A 26669-nucleotide genomic window follows, 5' to 3' on the forward strand; every position below is an offset into this window, starting at 1 on the left:
TTTTAAAAATTAGAACATATCTATACACTCTATAACTTCCTAATCTAGTGTAATCTATTGTAATCTATTGACTTATTGTACGTGTTGTGACAAGCAAAACGACCATTTATTCTCATGGCATGCTACTATATTTCCTGAATTAATGTGAGATACATATCATGGCACCGACGTTTGCTACGTTTATGAACGTTTTAACAGTCATGGTATCGAAAACTGTTATTTTTAATGGTTGTTAAAACAGACACAAGCCGAATTTATTGTGCAATCTGTTTTCGCGACACTGTCAAAATAATCAAAACATAAAACTAAAAGAAAAGAGCTTGTATAGGACATATAAGGTATGTTTTCATCGCAATATTATGTGAAAGTTTATACGATTACCGCTTTTTATTGGATAACTTAACCAGTATCAATCATCATATTCTTGTCTTGCTATTTGCTGACAACAGATTTGTGCAATTTTAGTTCTAGCTACCATAACTTTAAATGTTGCTTTTTATGATTTTTGACTGGCGCGACTTTATGTCAATACTATATAAACTGTACGCTGAAGTTTCTTTAGCTAGTGCATTTATTGTCTAGTTACTGTCTTTTGTTATCACCTTTTGTCTGTCGTCAACATCATCATTTTCCTTGTTAACTCTCTAGAGGCCACAAATATTGTCCGATCTTCATGAAATTTGGTGAAAAGATTTGTGCCAATGAAATCTTAGACGTGTTCAAAATGGTTCTGGTTGGTTGAACAACATGGCCACAAGGGGGCGGGGCATTTTTCCTTATATGGCTATATTAAACCTTGTTAACACTCTAGTCCACATTTATAAGGGCTGTCACTATACGCCGTGAGCGTACCGCGGTATATCGTGGTACGGCAACACTGTATCGCGGTACGTACCGCGATATTTTACAGAATATGTATTGGTGAAGAAAACAGCAGAATAACAAGTTTTACAAACTTTATTAAACTCAATAATAAAAAAACACTGGTATCATAGTATGACTAGAAACTGTAAAAGAAACTGTAATAAACTTGATAGAAGTAGTCATTGTTATTGTTCGCGTCTTTTTCTAAAATGTCCGCCATGTTGTTTACAATAGCTGTGACTACGATCTGTGAAAATCGAACGCTTCAAGGGCATGTTCAAAATGCAGAGTCAGCGGGCCCAGTATTGAAAATCCGTAGCATTCGGACTCTTCCTCGACTTATTCAGAATCTTAAGATAATATGATTCCGAAGTGCCATGCTTTGAACGATCGATATACTAAAGAAAGAAAATAAGAAATAGATTAAACATCTTTTGGATAATTATGAACTTATTTGCAAAGGAAATCTGTCCCTAATTCCAAAAAAGGTACGGACCCATACATCGCCGTATTTTAAACGTGAAAGTTAAACATCTACAAGTGGAAGCGCTTGCTTTACCTGGATATTAACGGATTATTTATTTAGCCCTTTTGAATCGCTTCTACATTTTTCAAAACGATATCTATATCAAAATAATTATGTAATGTATTTATATCTGTGCTAATATAATAATATTAAAAAAACTGGTGAGGCAACGCCGTACCGCGGTGCGATTTTTTTCACGACATGCACCGCGATATACCGATATACCGGTGAATCGTGACAGCCCTAACATTTATTGTCCAATCTTCATGAAACTTGGTCAGAAGTTTGTACAAATGTCCGATGATATCTTAGACGTGTTCGAAAATGGTTCTGGATGGTTGAAAAACATGGTCGCCAGGGGGAAGGCATTTTTCCTGATATGTAGCAACCCCTGCTTATCGCAGATAATCCATCTGAAAATCAGGGAAATATAAATACCAGTGTGACTTTTTTCTTCATAAAAGTCTTATTTTCTTTGCAACAACAACTAAATATACATGTATTTAAAGCTGACAAAATTCTCTTTTGAATGCACTAAAATTTGTTTAGTTTGTCTTTTAATCTGCGTTTATTTTCCATTCACAACAACAATGAAAACCAACACTATGCTCCTCCCACTGATAGTTCAATTTCATGACTGACGCGCGTGACCATGGTTCTCTGTTTTCATTTGCGGGCATTTTAACCCTTATGAATATTAATGAGCGTGGGTTGGATCGCTTAGGCGAAGTAAAAATTTTATAATGGTGTATGCCGCATTTTTCTCGGACTTTCCTATGCAGAGAAATAGTCCTAAAACTTTGATGTAAACATTTCTGAAAGTTAAGAAAAATTGCACAATGCTGCATATATTATTTAAAGTAAAAAATGGTTTATATTTTTTAATATAAAAACACTTTTAACAGACGTCATTCAAATATATGATACTATACCAGTACCGAAGTGACAAACTGTGAATGCCAAACTGCTGAAACCTGAGTGTCAAAGTGGCACTTTTTTAGGATGCTGAAGTAACTAGGTGCCAAAGTGACTAGATAATCTATTTTTGATCTGCCACCATGTCCTTTCCGAAGCAAATTTTAGCTGTTTGATAATTTTTTTCCCTAACAGGGGCCTTTTAAATAGCATTTAAGAACTAAGACATGAAATGAATCGGCCTGTATAACAACATGAACTACAATAATTACTGTAAACACCAAGGTCATTTCATGAAATACTTGGCCGACATTCTGTCTGCAAGAACTGTAGAGCTTTTATTGTTTGTATCAGCAAATAGCTGCTAGCAGACTTTTGTAGACTGTGTAGTGCAGCAACAAAATCAAAATTAATGCATAGTAGTTCTGCCATTTTTAATCCCAATAAGACAAATACCATAGCAAAATTTATCGTCCAATGGTGTTTTTTAACCAGGTTTTCCGAAGGAAAAAACTGGTTATTAGATTGGCGAATGCGGGCGGGCTGGCTGGCTGGCTGGCTGGCGGGCTGGCTGGCTGGCGGGCTGGCGGAACAAGCTTGTCCGGGCCATAACTATGTCGTTCATTGTCAGATTTTAAAATCATTTGGCACATTTGTTCACCATCATTGGACGGTGTGTCGCGCGAAATAATTACGTCGATATCTCCAAGGTTAAGGTCACACTTTGAGTTCAAAGGTCAAAAATGGCCATAAATGAGCTTGTCCGATCCATAACTATGTCGTTCATTGTCAGATTTTAAAATCATTTGGCACATTTGTTCACCATCATGGGACGGTGTGTCGCACGAAATAATTACGTCAATATCTCCAAGGTCAAGGTCACACTTTGAGTTCAAAAGTCAAAAATGGCCATAAATGAGCTTGTCCGAGCCATAACTATGTCGTTCATTGTCAGATTTTAAAATCATTTGGCACATTTGTTCACCATCATTGGACGGTGTGTCGCGCGAAATAATTACGTCGATATCTCCAAGGTCAAGGTCACACTTTGAGTTCAAAGGTAAAAAATGGCCATAAATGTCCCTTGAGATATAGCCTTCATTTTTGGTATGCATGTGTATATGGACAAGGCCTTTCCATACGCACAACAATTTTAACCCCTGTGACCTTGACCTTGAAGTAGGGGTCTGCGTTTAGGTTTCAAAATCTGCGTTTAGGTTTCGAAAAATGCTCATAACTTCTATGTCCCTTGAGATATAACCTTCATATTTGGTATGCATGTGTATATGGACAACGCCTTTCCATACGCACACAAATTTTGACCGTCCGTCCGTCTGTGTGTCCGTCCGAAAACTTTAACGTTGCTCATAACTTTTGCAATATTGAAGATAGCAACTTGATATTTGCCATGCATGTGTATCTTATGAAGCTGCACATTTTTAGTGGTGAAAGGTCAAGGTCATCCTTCATGGTCAAAGGTCAAAAAAAATAAATTCATGTGCATCTCATGGAGCTGCACATTTTGAGTGGTGAAAGGTCAAGGTCATCCTTCAAGGTCAAAGGTCATTTGTTCACCATCATTTGACGGTGTGTCGCGCGAAATAATTACGTCGATATCTCCAAGGTCAAGGTCACACTTTGAGTTCAAAGGTCAAAAATGGCCATAAATGAGCTTGTCCTGGCCATAACTATGTCATTCATTGTGAGATTTTAAAATCATTTGGCACATTTGTTCACCATCAAGGGACGGTGTGTCGCACGAAAGAATCACGTCAATATCTCCAATGTCAAGGTCGCCACGACTAAAAATATATTTTTTTTAAAAACAAACTTACAAAGGGGTTAATTTTGTTTGTTCATTTCAAAAGTTCAGTTTGAGTTTTCTCCCTTTATCAGATTTTTTTTTCACAATGAAAACCTGGTTTTGTGACAATTTTGTCCCTTGTTAATTTATATCCTTGTGCTCTTGCAATACGTGTTTGGTGCAGATTGATATGGTACCGTGTGGTTGTTTGAAACTACAAAACTTTATTGTTACTTTAATTTGTTTGTTTGGAAGTTCAGAGTCCTAGAAATTAAAATAAAATTTATGACATCATTTCTGTTCTAATATGTGGTGTAAACAAGACTTTGGCCTGCCTCATGTCTATATTTGTTTTTCAGATGGGAAGTCTCTCATACTATCACATTTTGCTACATGTGACGCAGATCCAAGAAGATGCTATCAAGAAATTGTTCAATGAAAATAAATGGGACTACCTGTGCCAAGGTAATTTAAAGAAAACAATCGTTTTTTACTATTTTATCAGAAATTTATGTAAATTATTCCTTTGAAAGCTCAACCCTGATTCACATAAATACATAATTAATTACCATAATGTGATTAAATAAAAGTGAAAAAGGCTTTTTTTTGGAGGAATCGGATTTATGAAATTTACTATTTCTATGACAATGATTGTCTTGACAAGCCAATTTAAATATACAGGAAATACGCCCCCCATTTACAAAGCTACAAAATACTAGTTGTTAGCTTAATTTTTCAAGGAAAATCTTGCCTTAACCCTTTCCCACTTAGAAGCGAGGTGAAAATGGCTTTTGCAACAACCATAAAACCAGAACAGCCTGTGAGTAACTGGCAGTCTGTTCAGGTTTTATGCTGTTTGCTGCTCATTAGTTTCTAAGGGTTGGAAATGAAGCCTTTAATGGGGCTGAAATTATAATACCAAATCTTATTAAATTTATGTTCGACTTTTTGTCTTTATATTTTAATATCCTAAAACACAGTTTTCTGCTATACTGATTATAAGTTAAAAAACTTAAATGAATATATTTGGTTTAAAATTAATATAAATTGTTCCATTTATTAATTTTTAGCTCACCTGATTGCTCAGGTGAGCTTTTGTGACCGGTCTTTGTCCCTCTTCCTTCCGTCCGTCCATCCGTCGTCCACATTTGGTTTGTAAACACTCATGAGGCCAAACTTGGTCAGAAGATTTGTCCCAATGATGTCTCGATCAAGTTCGAAACTGGGTTATGCTGGGTCAAAAACTAGGTCACTAGGTCAAAAAAAAGAAAAATCTTGTAAACACTGTAGAAGTCACATTTCATGCCCAATCTTCATGTAACTTTGTCAAAATGTTTGCCTTAATGATATGTTGGTCGAGTTAAAAAGTGGTTCCGGTCCGTTGAAAAACATGGCCGCCAGTGGGCGGGGCAGTTTTCCTTATTTGGCTCTAGAGAAACCTTGCAAACACTCTAGAAGTCACAATTTTTGCCCAATCATCATGAAAGTTGGTCAAAACATTGGTTTTATTGATCTCGGACGAGTTCGAAAATGGTCCAGATCAGTGAAAAAACATGGCTGGCAGTGGACAGGGCATTTTTCTTTATATGTACATAGTGAAAACATGTGAACACTCTAGAAGTCACATTTTTGGCCCAATGTTCATGAAATTTGGTCAGAACATTTGTTTCCTTGATATGAGAGTTGCATAACATGGCTGCCGGGGGGGGGGGCAGTTTTGTTATATTTATAGACTAGAGTGAAAAAAGCTTGTGAACACTCTAGAAATCACATTTTTTGCCCAATCACAGGCTTTTTCCGCTCCATTTTGGGAAAACGTCGCAATGGAATTTTGGGAATTTCGCGTCGTGAAAACCCCCATTTTGGGAAAAAAATTAATCGCAAAATTGGCACAATTGGGAAAAATTATCGCATGTAAAAAGTGTTTCTTATATTTCAAAGAAGCCGTTAACTGGTTAATAACGACTATTTTGATAACTTATAATTAAAATTTTACAAAATATTATGAACATGTGTGATAAGTGCAGGTTTTTTAATCTGAATTTGGTGAAAAGGCCTGACCTTTTTTGAGGTGAAAAACATGGCGCGAAGCGCCGGATTTTGAGGAAAATAAGGAAAGTCTTAAATAATCATTAACATGTTTTACAGTTTTTAAAACAAATTTAAGGCAACAAATAATTGAATTATGCAATACTTTCTATTTTCTACACTGGATGAGGTTAACTCATATATTTTAAGGTTAAAAAAAAAAAAAAATTTTTTTTTTTTTGGAATTGGGAATTTTTTTTTCAATTGGGACAAAAACAACCAGATTTGCATTGGGAATGGGGCCGAATTTCGGACCCGTGGCATAGGGCGGAAAAAGCCTGAATCATCATGAAACTTGGTACATAGATTGGTTTTATATATATCACATAATTAATGCCATAATTATTGCCCTTAGATTGTCCAAATTTTCATTATATTATACAAAATCCTTATAAACACTCTAGAGGTCACAATTTTGTTTCAGATTTTATGAATCTTGATCATAATATTTATTTTTGTAAGCAAAGTTTGATGTTTGGTAAGGGGGGGGGGGGTGAACTCAAAATATAGGTCACCAGGTCAAATCATACAAAAACAAAAACACTCCATATGCCAGAGTTTTGGTTCAATAATGATGAAACTTGACCAGGATGTTTGTCTGGACAATATCTAGGTCAAGTTTGACGTTTGGTAAAGATTGAATGAACCGACTCCTCTCAGGTGAGCGAACTAGGGCCATCTTGGCCCTCTTGTTGAATAAGTTAGTTTATGCATGATAATTTCAAATGTGATTTTCTGAAAATGCATTTATTTTTAAGGTTAAAAATCTATGGCTCTATTACGGTAACTAAGGACTTAACAGCAACATTGGATGAATTAAAATAATGTTATTGTTGTATGTGTACAGTTTGTATAATTTCAGGAGTCAATGACACCATCCTGACAGCCATCAAGGAAACTGCAATGAAAGAACCAAACAGCAGGCCAACTTTAAGTGAGAGCAAAAAAGTTCTTCCATTCAGAAAATCTACTAGGGCAATAAAACCCAGAATATGTGATGACTTTATAACTGAAGAAGTGTTAGAACATGGTTACACAAAACCTAAGAAGAAAGACAACGATAATTATATTGAGCACGAAAATGGTTTCAAGTACAAATATGAAACTAGCGTCAAAGTTGGTGAAAGTGATTTGAATGTTTTACAAGTTGATATGAGTGAGTCTGTATCTGTTGGAGAGACACTTAATGACAGTTGTGTTGATTTGTGTACAACTGCGGAAAGAAGTGGGGCTGAGATAAGTGATGGGCAGATTTTCCAACGTGTAGATGATGAGAAAAACGTCTTAGCTACGCCATTTCCCGGTAAGACTCTCTGCTTAACATTTCTGGGAAATGAAACGTTATATTGGATTTACAGTGTACTCATGAACAAAAAATAAAATCAAAGCCCATTTAAAATAGAATCAAAGCCCACTTGGTACTTCACTTAAGATAACAGATTTTTACATCATTATATGTTCCAGAAGCCAACCATATGATGTTAGATGAAAACGAAGAAACAGTTGATACAGCAATTGTAGGAAAGGTTTGGACATTTTAATGTGTAATTTTTAGCTCTGCTGTTTTCGGAGAAAACCCGAGGTATTGTCATAGCCAGCTCTTCATGTCCGTCATCGTGTCCGCCGTCCACGTCGTGCTAAAACCTTAACATTTTGTCAAGGTTTTGAACATTGGCTCTAAAATCAAAGTGCTTCAACCTACAACTTTGAAACTTCATATGTAGCTGCACCTTGATGAGTTATACATGTCACACCCATTTTTGAGTCACTAGGTCAAAGGTCAAGGTCACTGTGACCTTTTAAAAAAAAAAAAATTGACAAGCTTTCATCTGTTCAAAACTGCACCCGCAGCGAAGCGTGGCACCCTGTATGCGGTGCTCTTGTTATATGTAGTTTGTGAATGTAAAATATAATGACTGGGGTCTTGAAATTTATTAAATGTTTGATTATTCAACATTCTGTGAACATAACAATGAAGATTTTTCTAGAGTCTTTTATCTTACGCTTCTATCGTTCAAGCCTTAAATAATGAATGACTGCATACATTTACATCTCATATGTCCATATTGATTAATTTTTAAATGAAAATATCTGTGATGTTGTAGCAGCTGAACCTTTTAATATCAAAAGTATTCCTGGAATGACTCTAATATAAATCTGTTCAGGTCGCCAAGAGTGAAGGTGTATTGCCCAAAGTGAGCAACAAAACCAGGTCTAAACATTCAAAGCCCAGGCTGGAGAATACAGCATACACATCCTCAGCAAAGACAAGCAGACGTGAGTACGGGAAAGTGGCAGAGGAGAATCTACCGTGCAAGTGCTTCTACTGTGAGCGCCGCTTTGCCTTCGAGAAGTACCTCAAGAAGCATGTGAAGAGGGTCCATCCAAAAATGTCTCAGGGAATGTTCTGTGAATACTGTTCTGCAAACTTTAAACACCGTAAGTGTAACTGTGATTTTGTTTCTTATCTTGAGAAATCATTAAAAAATAATCCTTCGGTTGGTAGACTCACTTGGTTAAGGGCATTAAACATGAAAAATTTCAATTTTTGTTTTTGTACTATTATTATATCCTGATGCTCTTATTTGTGGTATGGACATTTTGTTGCCATACACCTTCTGAATTATTGTTCAATTCTCTGTGTGGACAGAAATTTACATGCAATAAAAAAAAACTACACAAATGCAGACCTATTATAGGTTATGCAAAATCCATTTTAAACCTTTAAACATTTAATTGGAATTTACAATGGTTGAAACAAGACTTTCATGTTTTCAAAAATATTTTGAAACCGGATACTTTTGCAATTTGCAGTCTATACAGTAATATATTGAAATCACTGGCCTACTAAATGCTTCCATAAAAACAGATTAAAAAATCGGAAATTGCAAGTATATACCTTTTTTCTAGTTGTCCAAACAACATTGCACCAGCCTTTGGCAGTTTTGCTAATAGTAAATGTTATGACTGCAATTTACTTGCATTAATACTTTGCCACTTAGATATGCAACCAGCATAAAACCAGAACAGCCTGCTGGCAACTCCCAAGCTGTTCAGGTGTTTTGCCTTTAAAACTTAATTTGAATCTTTTAAGAAAGGTCTTAAATTTACTTTGATTTACTTCGGGACTGAAAACTCATTAAAGTACGTATCTGAGTGTTTAAGTATTAACGTTTAGTCTACCATTGACTTGCCTTTGACATTTTCCCACTCAAATGCAAAGCTAAAATGGCTATGTGCAAACAGCATAAAACCAGAACAGCCTGCGAGTAACACGCAGTCTGTTCTGGTTTTATGCTGTTTGCTGCTCATCAGTATCTTAGAGTTAGAAATGAAGCCTTTAAAACCTGAATTGAGTAAAAAGGGTATATAATTAATTATAACTTTCAAAGGGACTACAAGTCCGTGCAAATACGTATCTAAGTGGTAAAGGTTTAAATACGTATCTAAATGGTAAAGGGTTAAATATGTATCTAAGTGGTAAAGGGTTAAATAGGTATCTAAGTGGTAAAGAGTTAAATAGGTATCTAAGTGGTAAAGGGTTAAATACGTATCTAAGTGGTAAATGGTTAAATACGTATCTTAAGTGGTAAATGGTTAAATATGTATCTAAGTGGTAAAGGGTTAAATACGTATCTAAGTGGTAAAGGGTTAAATGCATATCTAAGTGGTAAAGGGTTAAATACGTATCTAAGTGGTAAAGGGTTAAATACGTATCTAAGTGGTAAATGGTTAAATACGTATCTTAAGTGGTAAAGGGTTAAATAGGTATCTAAGTGGTAAAGGGTTAAATAGGTATCTAAGTTGTTATGGGTTAAATGCATATCTAAGTGGTAAAGGGTTCAGGGGTTTTTCTGCCTATTTTGGGAAAAGGAGTCTGACCAAATTGGGAATTTTTATCGACAAAATTGTCCATTTTGGGAATTTTCGAGTCGATGAAACGGTCAATTTGGGAATTTTATCATGATTAAATAAGTAAGTGGTTTTACAAAAAAAACAAACATGTTTTATTTGTTATTTTGTCTTCAAAAACAAACACTGGTAACAGGTAAGTCACACAAGTCACAGCATGATTTTTCTTTGCTTTCTTACAATAACATTAGACAGAAATTAGCAACACATACAAATAAAATTTTATTATTTCCAATTGGATTCTTCCACTCAAAGCCACAATAGGCAAGCCAGTTACATTTAACAAAACATTTATTTTACTGCTACATTATTAATTTATTTAACGACTATATCATTCTACCTGATACTTCACAGCTCATTACATTAGCACCATCAAATCCAACAAATCTACACCGCCGTATGTCGATCCCTTTTCCAATGCAACACTGCTGTAGTACTTATCGTTATGGGAAGCCATGCTTGAAAATAAGCGTCTACAGATTTGGACTAGAATGTGTATTGTGCGGCTCTATATACTTGTTATAATGCGGAACAGTTCGAACCTTATCGCTGTCAATATTGGCAGATGTACCGGCAAATACACCTGCTAAAATCTGAGTCGCTAAAGGCTTAATTACGTCGCGGATGAAGGGAAGTCACTCTTTCGATATAAATTATGTTTACTTTTAACGATTTTGAAAGAATTTTTTTTGGAATTGGGAAATATGTAATCAAAATTCGATTGGGAACGGGTCCGTTTGCTTTGGGAATGCCTCCGTTGTCCGGAGGCGCAGACAGTGCAGAAAAACCCCTGGGGTTAAATACGTATCTAAGTGGTAAAGGTTGAAATACGTATCTAAGTGGTAAAGGGTTTAATGCATATCTAAGTGGTAAAGGGTTAAATACGTATCTAAGTGGAAAAGGGTTAAATACGTATCTAAGTGGTAAAGGGTTAAATACATATCTAAGTGGTAAAGGGTTAAATATGTATCTAAGTGGTAAAGGGTTAAATACGTATCTAAGTGGCAAAGGGTTAAATACGTATCTAAGTGGTAAAGGGTTAAATACGTATCTAAGTGGTAAAAGGTTAAATACATATCTAAGTGGTAAAGGGTTAAATACGTATCTAGGTGGTAAAGGGTTAAGGTATGCCTCTGTTACAGGCCAGGACCTGTATGCTCACATCAAAGAGGCTCATCCTGACCGGAGGAACAAGAAGCTGCAGTGTGACCTGTGTGGAAACGTCTTCCGTTCCAAGGGCTCATACGACGAGCATCGCAAGGCCGTACATACGGACGAACGAGCATTCTCGTGTGACATTTGTAACAAATCGTACAAGTCTGAGAGGGTGTTGAAAATACATCGATTACGACACGCTCCAGCCCAAGAGATGTGCGTGATTTGTGGCAAACGTTTTCGGCTCCGTGCCGAGGTTAAGCATCACATGCGCCGCCATAACAACGATAGACGCATCCAGTGCGACTCGTGCGATAAAGTGTTTTATAGAAACAGTGAACTAAAAAATCATCAGCGCATACATACTGGCGAAAAGCCGTTTAAATGTCCTTATTGCTCCTACGCATGCACAATCAAGGGAAACCTCGATAAACACATGAAAGTGCATTTAAATGGAAAAGTGAATGGTCAAGTTCGAAAAGAAAAATTGTTGCATTTAAATTCTCATTTACATGTAGATGACAACTTTGAGCGTCAAGACTCTTCCCATATTCCTGCTGAATTTCATCTTTTACCTCAGACCATAGAACTTAAGTGGACTAACAAGGAGGATAGTGACTCTGGTATGAAGGTTGGCAACGAGTGGTCAGTGTCCGTTCTCAACCAACAGGAGCGTGATGCAGTTGAGACTATGCAGCAGTGGCAGGGGGTTAATGTGATTGCCCGCATGTCTCAATACCAGGTCCCTAGCACCGTGCTGTTCACAGACGAGACCCCTGAACAGCACCAGTCTGGTACCCTGGACCATGCACAGGTGCACTGTATCAGTGGCATGCAGCCAAAATTAGTGACTGTTAACCCTGCCGACCTGATGCCTGCTGTATCGGCAGCCAGTGCCAGTGTGATACCTGCTGTGGTATTTTCTAATGAAGATGGAGATGATGGTGATGGCAATAATGGAAGTGACGGGAATTCTGAGAAACAGAAACCTGGGTGTGTGCAAACGTTCTACAGCCTGAAGAGCAATCAGATGCCTGTCCTGACTCAGATAATCTCCCATGGTAATGAGGTCACTGTAGTACCTTGGTCCCAGGAATGTGGGCTGCAGAAAGTTGTGGGCGATGTAAACACGACGTTGCTACCCACGGTGGTACAGCCCTTGTACGTGGAAGGCAAGTTCAAGGATGAGCAAGTGGTTGTGGTCGCCTCAAGCAGTATGGAGACTCTGAACTCCAGTCCCAACACTTTACCTCAGTCCAGTTCTGCCGTAATCATACAAAGTTACCCGGAAGGATTTGTTGAGTCTGGATGGGAATGACTTACATGTGTGTTACCGGGTAATGGGTTTAATTCGGTATGGCGAGCATGGCTCCAGACCAGCCTGCACATTTGTGCATTCTAATCAGGAGGTACCCTCTCCTCTACTGAGCCAAGAAAGTTTACGTTAGTCTGTCGCATACAGCGTAGCTCCTGATAAGAATGCGCAGGCTGGCCTGAAGCCACACTGGCGGCATATGGCATTAGTAGCATTTTCTCATGGCGCAACACACATTATATCACAATACTCACTGATTTTTTTTATTCTAGCATAATTAAACCAGTAGGGATTAGATAGGGTTTGACCTTAACGCAAGTCCATTTGGCTGGTTGTTGAATGTTTATTGGAGAGGTGGTCAGAAAGCTTTTTTATCTGAAAGTTCTTATCAAATTGCAAAATACCAAGTACAAAATATACCAAACAAACCAACCAAATTAAAGGCATTTATTAGTCCCCTATCAGTGAAACCGGAGAGGGACTTATGGTTTGCGCTCTGTGTGTCTGTCAGTTTGTAACACTTTTCTGGATCCTGCAATAACTTTAAAAGTTCTTCATGTTTTTTCATGAAACTTGAAGTTGAAACATAGACAGATGGCAATATGGAGATTATGCAGGTCAATGCATTTTGTTCCTACTTGAAAATGACCAGTCAGTATGTCCAGAACCTTGTGATTTCAATTTTCTCTTAAACAACTGCGTTGATCTTGTACGTATTTCACAGCTGCATGACCATAATGTGTAGATTATCATACAGAAGTAAAGATGGGCGTAAAGGAAGGTATTTTGTCTGCAACAAGTATTTGGAGAATTATAACCCTCTGTCTGTATATGAGCTTAAAATATTGTGTAAACAACTCCTCTTTCATTGATTGCCAATATACTCTCCTTTCCTAACTAAATTAGATTGGTGTGTAGATGATTAAAAAAAAGGAATTTTCGATGCAACAGTTTTGTTGGAATTTTTATCCCTTTGGCTGGTTTTCCACTATAGAAAATATGGTCTTTTAATCTATGAATTGAACTCTTCTGTAACTGCATGATGGTATTCATTTAAATAGCTTAATTACCTGTATGTGTAGATGCTGGTTAGGAAGGAATGTCTGCTGCGCCCAGTTTCAGCATATTTGTGGCCCTTTGTCATTCTTTCTGGTATTTCTAAGACCCACAATTTTGTGTGCTTGAATCCTTTCTAACTGTTTTCTCAAACGTTCTCAGCTTAATGACCAAGTGAAGATCACTGGTAAGAAAATAATTTTCGATTTAACCAGTTTTGTCTGATTTATTCCCCTTTGACTGTCTTTTGTCAATTTATTATTTATGACTGGTCCTCTAAATTGTGTGTAATAAACTTAACTTTAATTGTTGGTGGATTTGGTTAAAAAAACAAACCAATGCATAATTTTAATATGATTGTAATATTGGGCAATTAAGCTAATTTAATGCTCAGTAGCAAGAAATAACTAAATAATAAATATTAACTTACATGTAAGACCAAAGAAAATAATATGTCTGGTTCCTGTGACATGCTAAAAAAATAGGTTGGGTAGGAACGTATTTTTTTCGTTTTAGGTTTTTTGGTTTCTTACCAAGGATTGGACTGGTTCCACTAACTCAGCCCAAGCTATTTTGAAGTCTGGTTTCTTCTGGCATATCTCTCTTACTGATGCTACACCACCACAACGCGGAACAGTTCTCTCAAATTCTGCATCCAGTTCTCGTCGTTCTGTAGCAACATTCTGCTGACCGTAGTTCAGTACAGACATAATTCTTTCAGCTGGATTGACATAGCTTTGTCCCGGGGCACAATGAACAGCAATCAGCATGTCAAGGTCAAACTCCCTGAACAGAGAAATGCTTGCACATTTTACCGACTCTAATGTATTCCTCTGATCAGTTCCCCCATCTGTATACTTTAGTAGGATACTTGGCTTTTGAACATAATCTAAAATCTTCTGCAACTGGTCGGCATGTCGAAAGGGGGATGATGTCTGAAGTACACTATCATTCACAAAGGTTGTAACTGTGCCTCTTACAAAGGATTCCCCAACAGAACCTGGAATTTTGCAATCCAAATCTGAAGGTGTCCGAAGCTTGCAATTGTCACGGCTAACAAGCATGTGGACAACGCCATATTGGATTAAGTAATTTACGATAAAAAAAACGAGTAAAGCAGTATCAACATAATTCATATTCAATTTATTTCAAACTTGATGAGTGTTACATTATTTTCGTTCTTAATTTTTTCGTACTCGGAGCGGGAAAAAAGTGTACGGTAGGCGGTAAAAATTAGGGTCGGTCAGGTTATTGGAAACAAACATATTTTTTTCTATGGCCTAAACACGTCGAGTCACAGCAAAATTACTTGATAAATATACTCTTGGAAATTAATGATATTTGAACAGGTTCAGCTACAACTGTCTGGACATACATTTTTAGGGGTCAGTTGTTTTTCGGTGCCTGCAGACGTTTGTTGCGTGTCTGTTCTCCTTACTGCAATAGCATGCGTGCTCTGCACGACTCTTGTGCTGACTTGATGTGTGGTCCTAAAGACCCTATTTCAACATGATGTTATTAGGATTCGGAATGTTCACAAAAGCCACGTGTTTTATAAACAATTGGCAGGCCGCGAAGAGTTTCCCACTCTGGACACATGCCTAACGGTTGGCCTCTTGGTGAATATGAATTTTGATAAAAAACAACAGAATGTTATATGTGACATGCTATTTCGTAGGATAACCCTTTGTCTTGTTGTGAATTGTAGAATGTACAGTTGATTTGTCTGTTTGCAAACATGTGTGACATCAGTGTCTATGACACATTTCTTTTCTTTTTTCACCAACCTGTATTGTCAACATCTTCTATATATTCTGTTCTTGTTGTACCTCAGCTGCAGCTCCCGGTAACAGGGAAGGCTTGTGGTACTGTCTACAATCTCAGAGTTGCGCTCGGACCTTCTTCCATCATGTCAGTAATAGTTACGAACCATGTGCACGAGCCAACAGAAAATACTAGTTGTATCTTTTACAATCTCAGTATTATCCTTGGACCTTCGTTCATCCTGTTATTGATAGTAGTCATAGCTTTTATGATCTCAGTATTATCCGAGGATCTGAGTCTAGGTAACAAAAAAAGCTGGTTGTATCTTCTTCAGTCTCAATATTATCCTCGGGCCTTCGTTCATCATTTTAGTGATATTTGTCATACCTTCCATAATCTCACTATTATCCGAGGATCTGACTCCGGGTAACAGAGAAAGCTGGTCGTATCTTCTTCAGTCTCAATATTATCCTCGGGCCTTCGTTCATCATTTTAGTGATATTTGTCATACCTTCCATAATCTCACTATTATCCGAGGATCTGACTCAGGGTAACAGAGAAAGCTGGTCGTATCTTTTTCAGTCTCAATATTATCCTCGGGCCTTCGTTCATCATTTTAGTGATATTTGTCATACCTTCCATAATCTCACTATTATCCGAGGATCTGACTCCGGGTAACAGAGCAAGCTGGTCGTATCTTTTTCAGTCTCAATATTATCCTCGGGCCTTCGTTCATCATTTTAGTGATATTTGTCATACCTTCCATAATCTCAGTATTATCCGAGGATCTGACTCCAGGTAACAGAGAAAGCTGGTCGTATCTTCTTCATTCTCAGTATCATCCTCGGGCCTTCGTTCATCATGTTAGTGACAGTACCTGCCCATCTACGCTGCTACTCATCCTCCAGTTCACAGGATCCCATTAGGTTCCTTTTTATCTTGTGAAATGGGAGCTCATAGTTCTAGCAGCCTGTTAAATAGCTGCCGAAACTGACTCCTTTCTTGTTAAAGTTTATGGGTCCATTTCTCTTATCCCCATGGCACTTTATTTTCATTGTGTATGGTGTTATTTCTTTTTTTGTTGATAAAGAAGTACATATTTAACAAATATTCGTTAAATGTCAAAATATGTTAATGGAAGTACAAAAATCTTAATGGAAAACAAATACATTTACTTTTTTGTCATTCAGATTTTATATCGGTTCTTTCTCACCGATGTTGAAGCAAATTCTCCATTCCACGTGTTGGTGTATGATTCCTTAAATAAAATATATCATACAGACATGTTACTATTATTCATTTTAATTTCTTTAATACTAAAAATGTGTAAGCCATAGCCTTCATCAGTAGTTTTTATATAAATTTAAATTAAAAGTAAAATACATTGTATATGCAAATATAAATTAAACACTATGATTCCAAACTGTTGTAATAGTCTCAGGTTCACTTAACTATAACCTAAATAGGCTTTTGGGAGTCAGGGAACGCGAAGAATATAGAATAATTAAACATTTTATTTTCACTCTAGGAAACTTGGAAATCTATCAAAGTAAGTGGAATTCTAGATTCCATTTGTACCTTATTTGTAAGGTGTCATCCTTTTTGTTTTCATTTTTATTTTATGCATTTTTAAATATATATATATATAATTTACATGGACTCCGAGTGTGGAGACTGTGTCTCCAGCAACGAGTCCAAATAACTATCCCTCATTAACATACAGGACAATCCTGTGTGGTCAGGTGATGAGGTTGTCTCGGGCATCCTCCTGTATTTGTTTCTGGGGAGTTGGGATGGGTCCTCCTCCCCAGATCGTCCACGTCTCTCCCCGCGAATATCTGTGTCCATGTTGTCCTCTTCACATTCGGAATCCAGCTTCATTGAGGGAAGCTCAACCGGCTGCGCTGATTTTTGCGCCACCGGTTGTACTTCCCTCTTCGCACCGGACTTCTTGCCTTTTCTCACGTTTCCTTTCCTTTCTGCGGCTTTTCCGGTGTGGCACTTCTGTCCTTATGTTATCTATTGGCTCTCAAAGTTCGTTTTAAGTCGCGTTGTGTAATTTTTTGTTTTGACTTAAATGTCCCAGGTTCGTAAATTACTCATCAGTTTGCAAAATAAGGCAACAAGTCTTTTTCTAGCATATAACAACTTTTATTCTTGATTAAATGTTCGTGTATATATTGTATTGTAAACGTATCTTATTCTTATTAGTATATAATTCTTCTTTAAGAAATTGAGACAAGAAATAATCAGTAAAGAAATAAACGAGATACTCCAACACAAAATATAATCCGTCCAGAAAAACAAATGTCCGTCTCAAGCACTTTCCCGTGAAGCCAGAAATTGGGAAGTATATTGTGCGTTTCTCTATCGACAGTGACTCGGCTCGAAGTTCATTAAAAACTACCCCGCTTATATACTAATGCTTATATAAACTGTCACATTGTAGAAAAACGTGATGGCCTCAGCCAGTAAACAAAACACTCCATCAACCTGTCAAGACCGTATCTCAACCCCAGTCAACAGCAGTTCATGTCCACTTCCGACGGAACTTCCGACTTAAATTAAGTTCAGTAAACATGGGTCTGGCTCCTTGATGTCTAATTTATGACCTGGTCAACACCAGTGTGACCGCCTAGAGCACCCCATCCTATGATGGTCCAAGGCCTACATGTATAGATCATCCCATCGTATGACAGTACATATACTCTTATATGCATGATAGTTTACTAGGACATGTCCGCTTCCGACGGAAGTGACCGCCCAGAGCACCCCATCCTATGATGGTCCGAATTGAGTCCAGTCAGTTTACCATAACATAAACTAGATCACCCCATCGTATGACAGTACATGTACCCTTACATGTATGATAGTCTACTGGGACAGAAAAAGTGTTACATCCGGCCGCACAGCTTTTTGTGCAGCCAGTTGAGTCGCATGTGTTGTCTGCTGCACCGCTGGTTGTCCTTTCTGTGGCTCTTCCGGCTGCACAGCTTTTTGCGCTGCCAGTTGAGCCGCAGATGTTTCCATTTGCCTCTTCTGTCGCTCTTCCAGTTGAACAACAGGTGCTGCCGGCTGCGTCGAATTTAACGCCACTGGCTGCACCTGTTTTTGCCTTTCCAGCTGCGCAGATGTTTGCACTGCTGGAATTTCTTTTTGTGTGTTAACAATTTCCTTAACCCTGGGGAGCTCTTTTTCCATTGCAATCTGTCCCGGACAGTTCCTCCTGATGTGCCCAAGGAACGACACCGGAGGCATAGGGGAGGACGTCCGTACATGGTTACCAGTGCTCTGGTTCCACATCTGAAATTCAGCAGATGTGGTATCATATTTAATTTTTCCTCTTCTACTTCAATGAGTACACGTTTTACTCCAGTTGCAATTTGGACTCCTTCATACTCAAAATAGTCCTGCATAACTTTGATCACTTGTCCGATTTTCGAAAACACTTGCTTCAAGACGTCAGGGTCAAAGAAAACTGGTAACCAGTGTACCTTCAACATGACTGTTTTCACATTTAACTGTTAAATTTCATATGTTTTGTGCCCGTGATCTATCTTACTCCTGAGTGTCGATACGACTTTCATACAATCCAAAAATTTGAAAGCTACTTCCACACTTTGATTGGACTGTCCTTTGGGTATTGCTTGAATATCCTCTGGGTTAATCCCTGCATCTTTAAGTGTTTTCACCACATCCACTTGATTGATCCCAGTCTTACAAAACATTTCCATAACTCCTCTAATAACGGCATCACTGACACTAATGGCTGGTAAATTCAATTCAATACGAATACTAAACAGCTCCAAGGTGTCATCCTATATATGAGCAATAACTCCTGTAGTGTAAGATAACTTCCCAAAGTTAAGGGTACAAACAATATATGTATGACAAACATATAACAATACAAAAACAACCCCACCCCCAGCCTCAACTAGAATATAAGTGTAAGATGCACCCACCCAACACGACAACATGCACAAACACCTTAAACAACATCATATTATAGTTTTAATAACAAAAGGGAAATAATTTCTCAAAATGGGAGAGAATCAGCCCTTCTACATTCCTCCCCCCTTAAAAAATAAATGAATGAAATGAATTTATTTAAGAATTTATGAAAGTCATTCCAGTAAAGTCAATAGCCCATACAAAATATTTAACACACATGTGATACAATCATTTTTATCTGTCTGGAATTCACCCACAAACTACAAAAGACGGTGCACTGACATCCTATCTTGTAATGTACATTGTCAATGACGTTTAAATTATTAATTGTTGTAGTCCAACCTCATGAACCTCAGCCCATTGCTGAGTGAAATACTCCACAAGGTCCAAGTTCACATTCTTCTCACGGCCAAGCCTTGACTGCCCTCTTCGGTACTGTTAATGCTGCACGCTCTTCTTAAGATACTGCCCTCGGCCGTAAGGTATCCCCTGGCAATGAAATGCCCATTGTAAACTTTGACTGCAGTGCAACAATGCCGATGACCTAAGGCGCGGGTATGCGTCCTAGCTTTGCAGAGCCTGAATTTTGTAAACGAGCACACAAGACATCTGTACATCCGATTGCTCCGGACATGGGTTCTCTGCCAGTGCTCGTTGTACTGCTTTAGCTTGACAAACCCGGAGGCACTGCACCCTGAAACTGGGCATTGATAGTCGCAAGTTTCTGGGAAGATTGGCCTTGATTAATCAATTTCTACAAAATAGTATAGTTAAGCGCAAATATAATAGTTAATAAAAGGAAGCAATTTTTTTTCTCACTTTACAAGAAGTTAGCAACAATATTATAATATTCAACATTTTCTTTGTTTAAACTTATTGCAATACTTAATAGGAATTTTACCAAAATTCAAATCAAATACAATAATTAATCATAATAATATTTTTTTTCTACCCCATTCACAATAGGAGAATTGTGTATACTTGCAAAATTTGACCAAGCACCGAAGCCGACAACGACATTGTGATTCGATAATAGAAAACATCAAGTAATTAACAAAATCGTTTTCAGCACACAATCATAAGGATACATTATGTATAGGTTACACGTGAGTATTAATACTATAATTTCAATCTATTCATGATAGTTTTTTTATCATATGATTTTAAACATTTGTGATCCTAAAGATCGCACAAGAGTTTAAACAAAATAAAGACAGACAACCAAAAAGTGATTATGATCTGGATATTCAGTCTTCGGATATAAAACTGATGATCATAACATTTTTAAATGTAATTCTATAATTAATCAAAAAGGGAGAGGATCAGCCCTACTTCACTGTTTAAATAATAAAATGCTTGATGAAAATAGAATATCAGCATAATTTACATATACACAAGTGTTTGCCTGTTACCATACGCTTTTTTTCTATTTTGTATGGTACCTTCCAATCCAATTTGAGTCACATATGCTCCAAGTGATATAATCCTCTGAGTGTTTCCCAGGATGGCAATAGACTCCTCCTCATGAAGATGTTGATGTGGGTTCTTGTTCATGGCGCAGCATAATATCTTTGGAAAGTGTTCGTTTACAGTCATTAACAAATAAGTCACTGCTTAGGAGAGCGCGTCCATATGAATAAAGTATAATCAACATAGGTAAATAATGTTATACCATATTTTTCCATTATGTTTGATTCATATTTGTTTTTCGTCATTCAGATTTTCCATCTGTTCTTTCTCACCAAAGTTGAAACAAATTCTCCAGTCCACGTGTTGGTGTATGATTCCTTTAAAAAAAAAAATAAGTATACCATACAAACATGTTACTATTGTTCATTTTAATTTCTTAATACTAAAATTTTTCAAGCCATAGCCTTCATCATAAAGATTAAACACTATGATTCCATACCGTTTAAATTATAAAATGCTTTATGAAAGTAGAACATCATTCAGGATGATTTACATATACACATCATGTTTGCCTTTTAAGCTTTATTTTCTAATTTGTATGGTACCTTCCAATCCGTTCGGATTCACATATGCTACAAGTGATATAATCTGAGTGTTTTCCAGGATGGCAAATGGCAAGGTCTTTCAGTCCATCTTTGTAGCATGCAGGGACATTGACCGCTCAGTGTGAACAAATTGTCCATATAATAGACTCCTCCTAATGAAGATGTTGATGTGGGTTGTTATTAATAGCACACAATATCCTGGAAAGTGTTCATTTACAGTCATTAACAAATAAGTCACTGCTCAGAAGAGCTCGTCCATATCTATAAAATATTGTTAAGGGATCTGTTAATAGTCAGATTCTTATACATATTCTACTTATTGTGTTTGTTTTAACACACTGACTAGTGGAATGTTGCTGCAAAGAAAAGTATATTAAGGAAAAGGTAAATACATTTCATTGAACCTAAGTTCATATCATTACCCCCCACTTAATTTGGCTAAACTCCCGTTGCCAAAAAACATTTCAATAAAATTCAAAGTTAAATAAACATTAAAAACATATGAAAAACAACATTTTTTTTAAAGAAATTTAACTGCGATTGTCACTACGCGCTTCTGTAGTAGGCTGTAACGTTCATAAGACAGTTCCATTTAAATGATGTCATTTAATATTAAACACAAACATGAACTGTAGTTTTAAAGCAAGAACCATTTCAATAAAAACAACGCACTCTCACAATGGTAAACTGGCAATAGGTAAAGTCTTATTAAATGCGCTATCATTTTTCAGTTTTCTGCAGAGTGTCCTGCTTATTTTTATGCACCCAGATCTAAAGATCGGGGGCATATTGTTTTTGGCCTGTCAGTCTATCATTCATTAATTAATTGTGTGTGTCCCAAAACTTTAACCTTGGTTAAAGTTTTGCAATAACTTTTGCATTATTGAAGATAGCAACTTGATATTTGGCATGCATGTGGATCTCCTGAAGCTGCACATTTTGAGTGGCAAAATGTCAAGGTCATCCTTCAAGGTCAAAGGTCAAATATATGGCTTCAAAGCCACGCAATAGGGGGCATTGTGTTTCGGACAAACACATATCTTGTTTAAGAGTTGGACTACCAGCTGCATCTCCCTTTTGCTCGCGTTGATGGCCTCTACTACTGCCCTGTGCCCCTCCTGGATAGTATTAACCACTTGGACCGTCGATTGCCAGATCCCCTCACAAATCTGGTCTTGTGCCACCGTGTTAGCCATCTGTGCATGGGATGAGGTGATAACCGACTGAGATACAGCCATCCTGGGATGTTGGGCCACCACTGATTGAGGTGTAGACAACAAGGGCACGGAGATGGCAGTACTGCACTGCCCTGTAGCTGCCAAGGTTGACATAGGCGCGTACTGTGTCTCGGGAGCAGAAATTGAATGTCCCTGATCAGCAAATGAACCCAACCAGTCATTAAAATCCGTGTACACATATATGTTTGCCTATTACGCTTTTGTTTCTAATTTGTATTGTACCTTCCAATCCCTATGGAATCACATATGCTCCAAGTGATATAACTCTCTGAGTGCTTCCCAGGCTGGCAAAGGGCAAGGTTTTTTAGACCATCTTTGTAGCATGCTGGGACAGTGACCGCTCAGTGTGAACAAACTGTCCAGATAATAGACTCCTCCTCATGAAGATGTTGATGTAGGTTCTTGTTCATAGCGCACAATATCTTGGAAAGTGTTCGTTTACAGTCATTAACAAATATGTCACTGCTAAGGAGAGCGCGTCCTTATCTATAAAATATAATAAACATAAGCAAATAATGTGGTACCATAGTTTTTCATTATGTTGGATTTGTATTTGCTTTTCGTCATTCGAATTTCTATGTGTTCTTTCTCACCGATGTTAAAGCACATCCTCCATTCCACGTGTTGGTGTATGATTCTTTAAATAAAATATACCATGCAAACATAATATTGCTCATTTTAATTTCAATTTCTGTAATACTAAAAAGTTTAAGGCATAGCCTTCATCAGTAGTTTGAATATAAATTTCAATTAAAAATAAAATATATATCAATTAAACACTATGACTCCAAACTGTATGAATAATAAATTGATAAGTAAAATTAAGCATAATTTACATGTACAGATGATGTTTTCCTATTGCTCTTTTTTCTAATTTGTATGGTGCCTTCCAATCTCTTTGGATTCGCATAGGCTCAAAGTGATTTAACTTCCTGGGTGGATTCCATGCTGGCAAAGGGCAAGGTCTTTTAGACCATCTTTGTAGCATGCTGGGACAGGGACAGCTCAAGATGAACAAACTGTCCAAATAATAGACACTGTGTTCGTTTACAGTCATTAACAAATAAGTCACTGCTCAGGAGAGCGCGTCCATATGAATAAAGTATAATCAACATAAGTAAATAATGTTATACCATATTTTTTCATTATGTTTGATTCATATTTGTTTTTCGTCATTCAGATTTTTCATCGGTTCTTTCTCACCGAAGTTGAAACAAATTCTCCAGTCCACGTGTTGGTGTATGATTCCTTTAAAAAGAAATTAAGTATACCATACAAACATGTTACTATTGATCATTTTAATTTCTTAATACTAAAAATTTTCAAGCCATAGCCTTCATCATATAGATTAAACACTATGATTCCATACCGTTTAAATTATAAAATGCTTTATGAAAATAGAAATCATTCAGGATAATTTACATATACACATCATGTTTGCTTATTACGATTTATTTTCTAATTTGTATGGTACCTTCCAATTCCTTTGGATTCACATATGCTACAAGTGATATAATCTGAGTGTTTTCCAGGATGGCAAATGGCAAGGTCTTTCAGACCATCTTTGTAGCATGCAGGGACATTGACCGCTCAGTGTGAACAAATTGTCCATATAATAGACTCCTCCTAATGAAGATGTTGATGTGGGTTGTTATTAATAGCACACAATATCCTGGAAAGTGTTCATTTACAGTCATTAACATATAAGTCACTGCTCAGAAGAGCTCGTCCATATCTATAAAATATTGTTAAGGGATCTGTTAATAGTCAGATTCTTATACATATTCTACTTATTGTGTTTGTTTTAACACACTGACTAGTGGATGTTGCTGCAAAGAAAAGTATTTAAAAGAAAAGGTAAATACATTTCATTGAACCTAAGTTCATATCATTACCCCCCACTAAATTTGGCTAAACTCCCTTTGCCAACAAACATTTCAATAAAATTCAAAGTTAATTAAACATTAAATACACATGAAAAACAACAATTTTGTTTAAGAAATTTAACTGCGATTGTCACTACGCGCTTCTGTAGTAGGCTGTAACGTTCATAAGACAGTTCCATTTAAATGATGTCATTTAATATTAAACACAAACATGAACTGTAGTTTTAAAGCAAGAACCATTTGAATATGAAAATATAACAAATGTCATTGTCACTGTTAATAACGCACTCTCACAACCTGGCAATAGGTAAAGTCTTAATGCCCTATCATTTTTCAGTTTTCTGCAGAGTGTCCTGCACATTTGTATGCACCCAGATCTAAAGATCGGGGGCATATTGTTTTTGGCCTGTCAGTCTGTCATTCATGAATTAATTGTGTGTGTCCCAAAACTTTAACCTTGGTTAAAGTTTTGCAATAACTTTTGCATTATTGAAGATAGCAACTTGATATTTGGCATGCATGTGGATCTCCTGAAGCTGCACATTTTGAGTGGTGAAAGGTCAAGGTCATCCTTCAAGGTCAAAGGTCAAATATATGGCTTCAAAGCCACGCAATAGGGGGCATTGTGTTTCGGACAAACACATCTCTTGTTTAAGAGTTGGACTACCAGCTGCATCTCCCTTTTGCTCGCGTTGATGGCCTCTACTACTGCCCTGTGCCCCTCCTGGATAGTGTTAACCACTTGGACCGTCGATTGGCGGATCGCCTCACAAATCTGGTCTTGTGCCACCGTGTTAGCCATCTGTGCATGGGATGAGGTGATAACCGACTGAGATACAGTCATCCTGGGATGTGGGGCCACCACTGATTGAGGTGTAGACAACAAGGGCACGGAGATGGCAGTACTGCACTGCCCTGTAGCTGCCAAGGTTGACATAGGCGCGTACTGTGTCTCGGGAGCAGAAATTGAATGTCCCTGATCAGCAAATGTACCCAACCAGTCATTAAAATCCGTGTACACATTTATGTTTGCCTATTACGCTTTTGTTTCTAATTTGTATTGTACCTTCCAATCCCTATGGAGTCACATATGCTCCAAGTGATATAACTCTCTGATTGCTTCCCAGGCTGGCAAAGGGCAAGGTTTTTCAGACCATCTTTGTAGCATGCTGGGACAGTGACCGCTCAGTGTGAACAAACTGTCCAGATAATAGACTCCTCCTTATGAAGATGTTGATGTAGGTTCTTGTTCATAGCGCACAATATCATAAAAAGTGTTCATTTACAGTTACTAACAAATAAGTCACTGCTCAGTAGAGCACGTCCATATCTATAAACTATAATAAACACAAGTAAATAATGTGATACCATATTTTTCCATTATGTTAGATTTGTATTTGTTTTTTGTCATTCAGATTTTCTATGTGTTCTTTCTCACCGATGTTAAAGCAAATCCTCCATTCCACGTGTTGGTGTATGATTCCTTAAATAAAATATACCATGCAAACATAATATTGTTCATTTTAATTTAAATTTCTGTAATACTTAAAAAGTTTAAGGCATAGCCTTCATCAGCAGTTTGAATATAAATTTCAATTAAAAATAAAATATGAATCAATTAAACACTATGACTCCATACTGTATGAATAATAAATTGATAGGTAAAATAAAATATAATTTACATGTACATATGATGTTTTCATGTTGCTCTTTTTTCTAATTTGTATGATACCTTCCAATCTCTTTGCAGTCGCATATGCTCAAAGTGATTTTACTTCCTGGGTGGATTCCATGATGGCAAAGGGCAAGGTCTTTCAGACCATCTTTGTAGCATGCTGGGACAGGGACAGCTCAAGATGAACAAACTGTCCAGATAATAGACACTGTGTTCGTTTACAGTCATTAACAAATAAGTCACTGCTCAGTAGAGCTCGTCCATATCTATAAAATATAATAAACATAAGTGAATAATGTGATACCATATTTTTCCATTATGTTGGATTTGTATTTGTTTTTCGTCATTCAGATTTTCTATGTGTTCTATCTCACCGATGTTAAAGCAGACCCTCCATTCCACGTGTTGGTGTATGATTCCTTAAATAAAATATACTTTGCAAACATATTACTATTGTTCAGTTTAATTTCTTTAATACTAAAAATGTTTAAGCCATAGCCTTTCA

General features: G+C 37.1%; 1 protein-coding gene across 1 annotated transcript; it reads left to right on the forward strand.

Moving 5' to 3' along the window:
- Positions 1–10: 10 nt before the first annotated feature.
- On the forward strand, positions 11–26379 carry LOC127861109 (zinc finger protein 236-like). Its single transcript, XM_052399487.1, has 7 exons — positions 11–338; positions 4469–4574; positions 7060–7500; positions 7662–7723; positions 8363–8636; positions 11252–12601; positions 26240–26379. Exons 2-6 carry the CDS (start codon positions 4469–4471, stop codon positions 12580–12582), a joined length of 2214 nt encoding a protein of 737 aa, XP_052255447.1. The 5' UTR covers positions 11–338; the 3' UTR covers positions 12583–12601; positions 26240–26379.
- The last annotated feature ends 290 nt before the right edge of the window (positions 26380–26669 follow it).

This window comes from Dreissena polymorpha, chromosome 15 (genome assembly GCF_020536995.1).
Source record: "Dreissena polymorpha isolate Duluth1 chromosome 15, UMN_Dpol_1.0, whole genome shotgun sequence".
Classification (NCBI taxonomy): Eukaryota; Metazoa; Mollusca; class Bivalvia; order Myida; family Dreissenidae; genus Dreissena; species Dreissena polymorpha.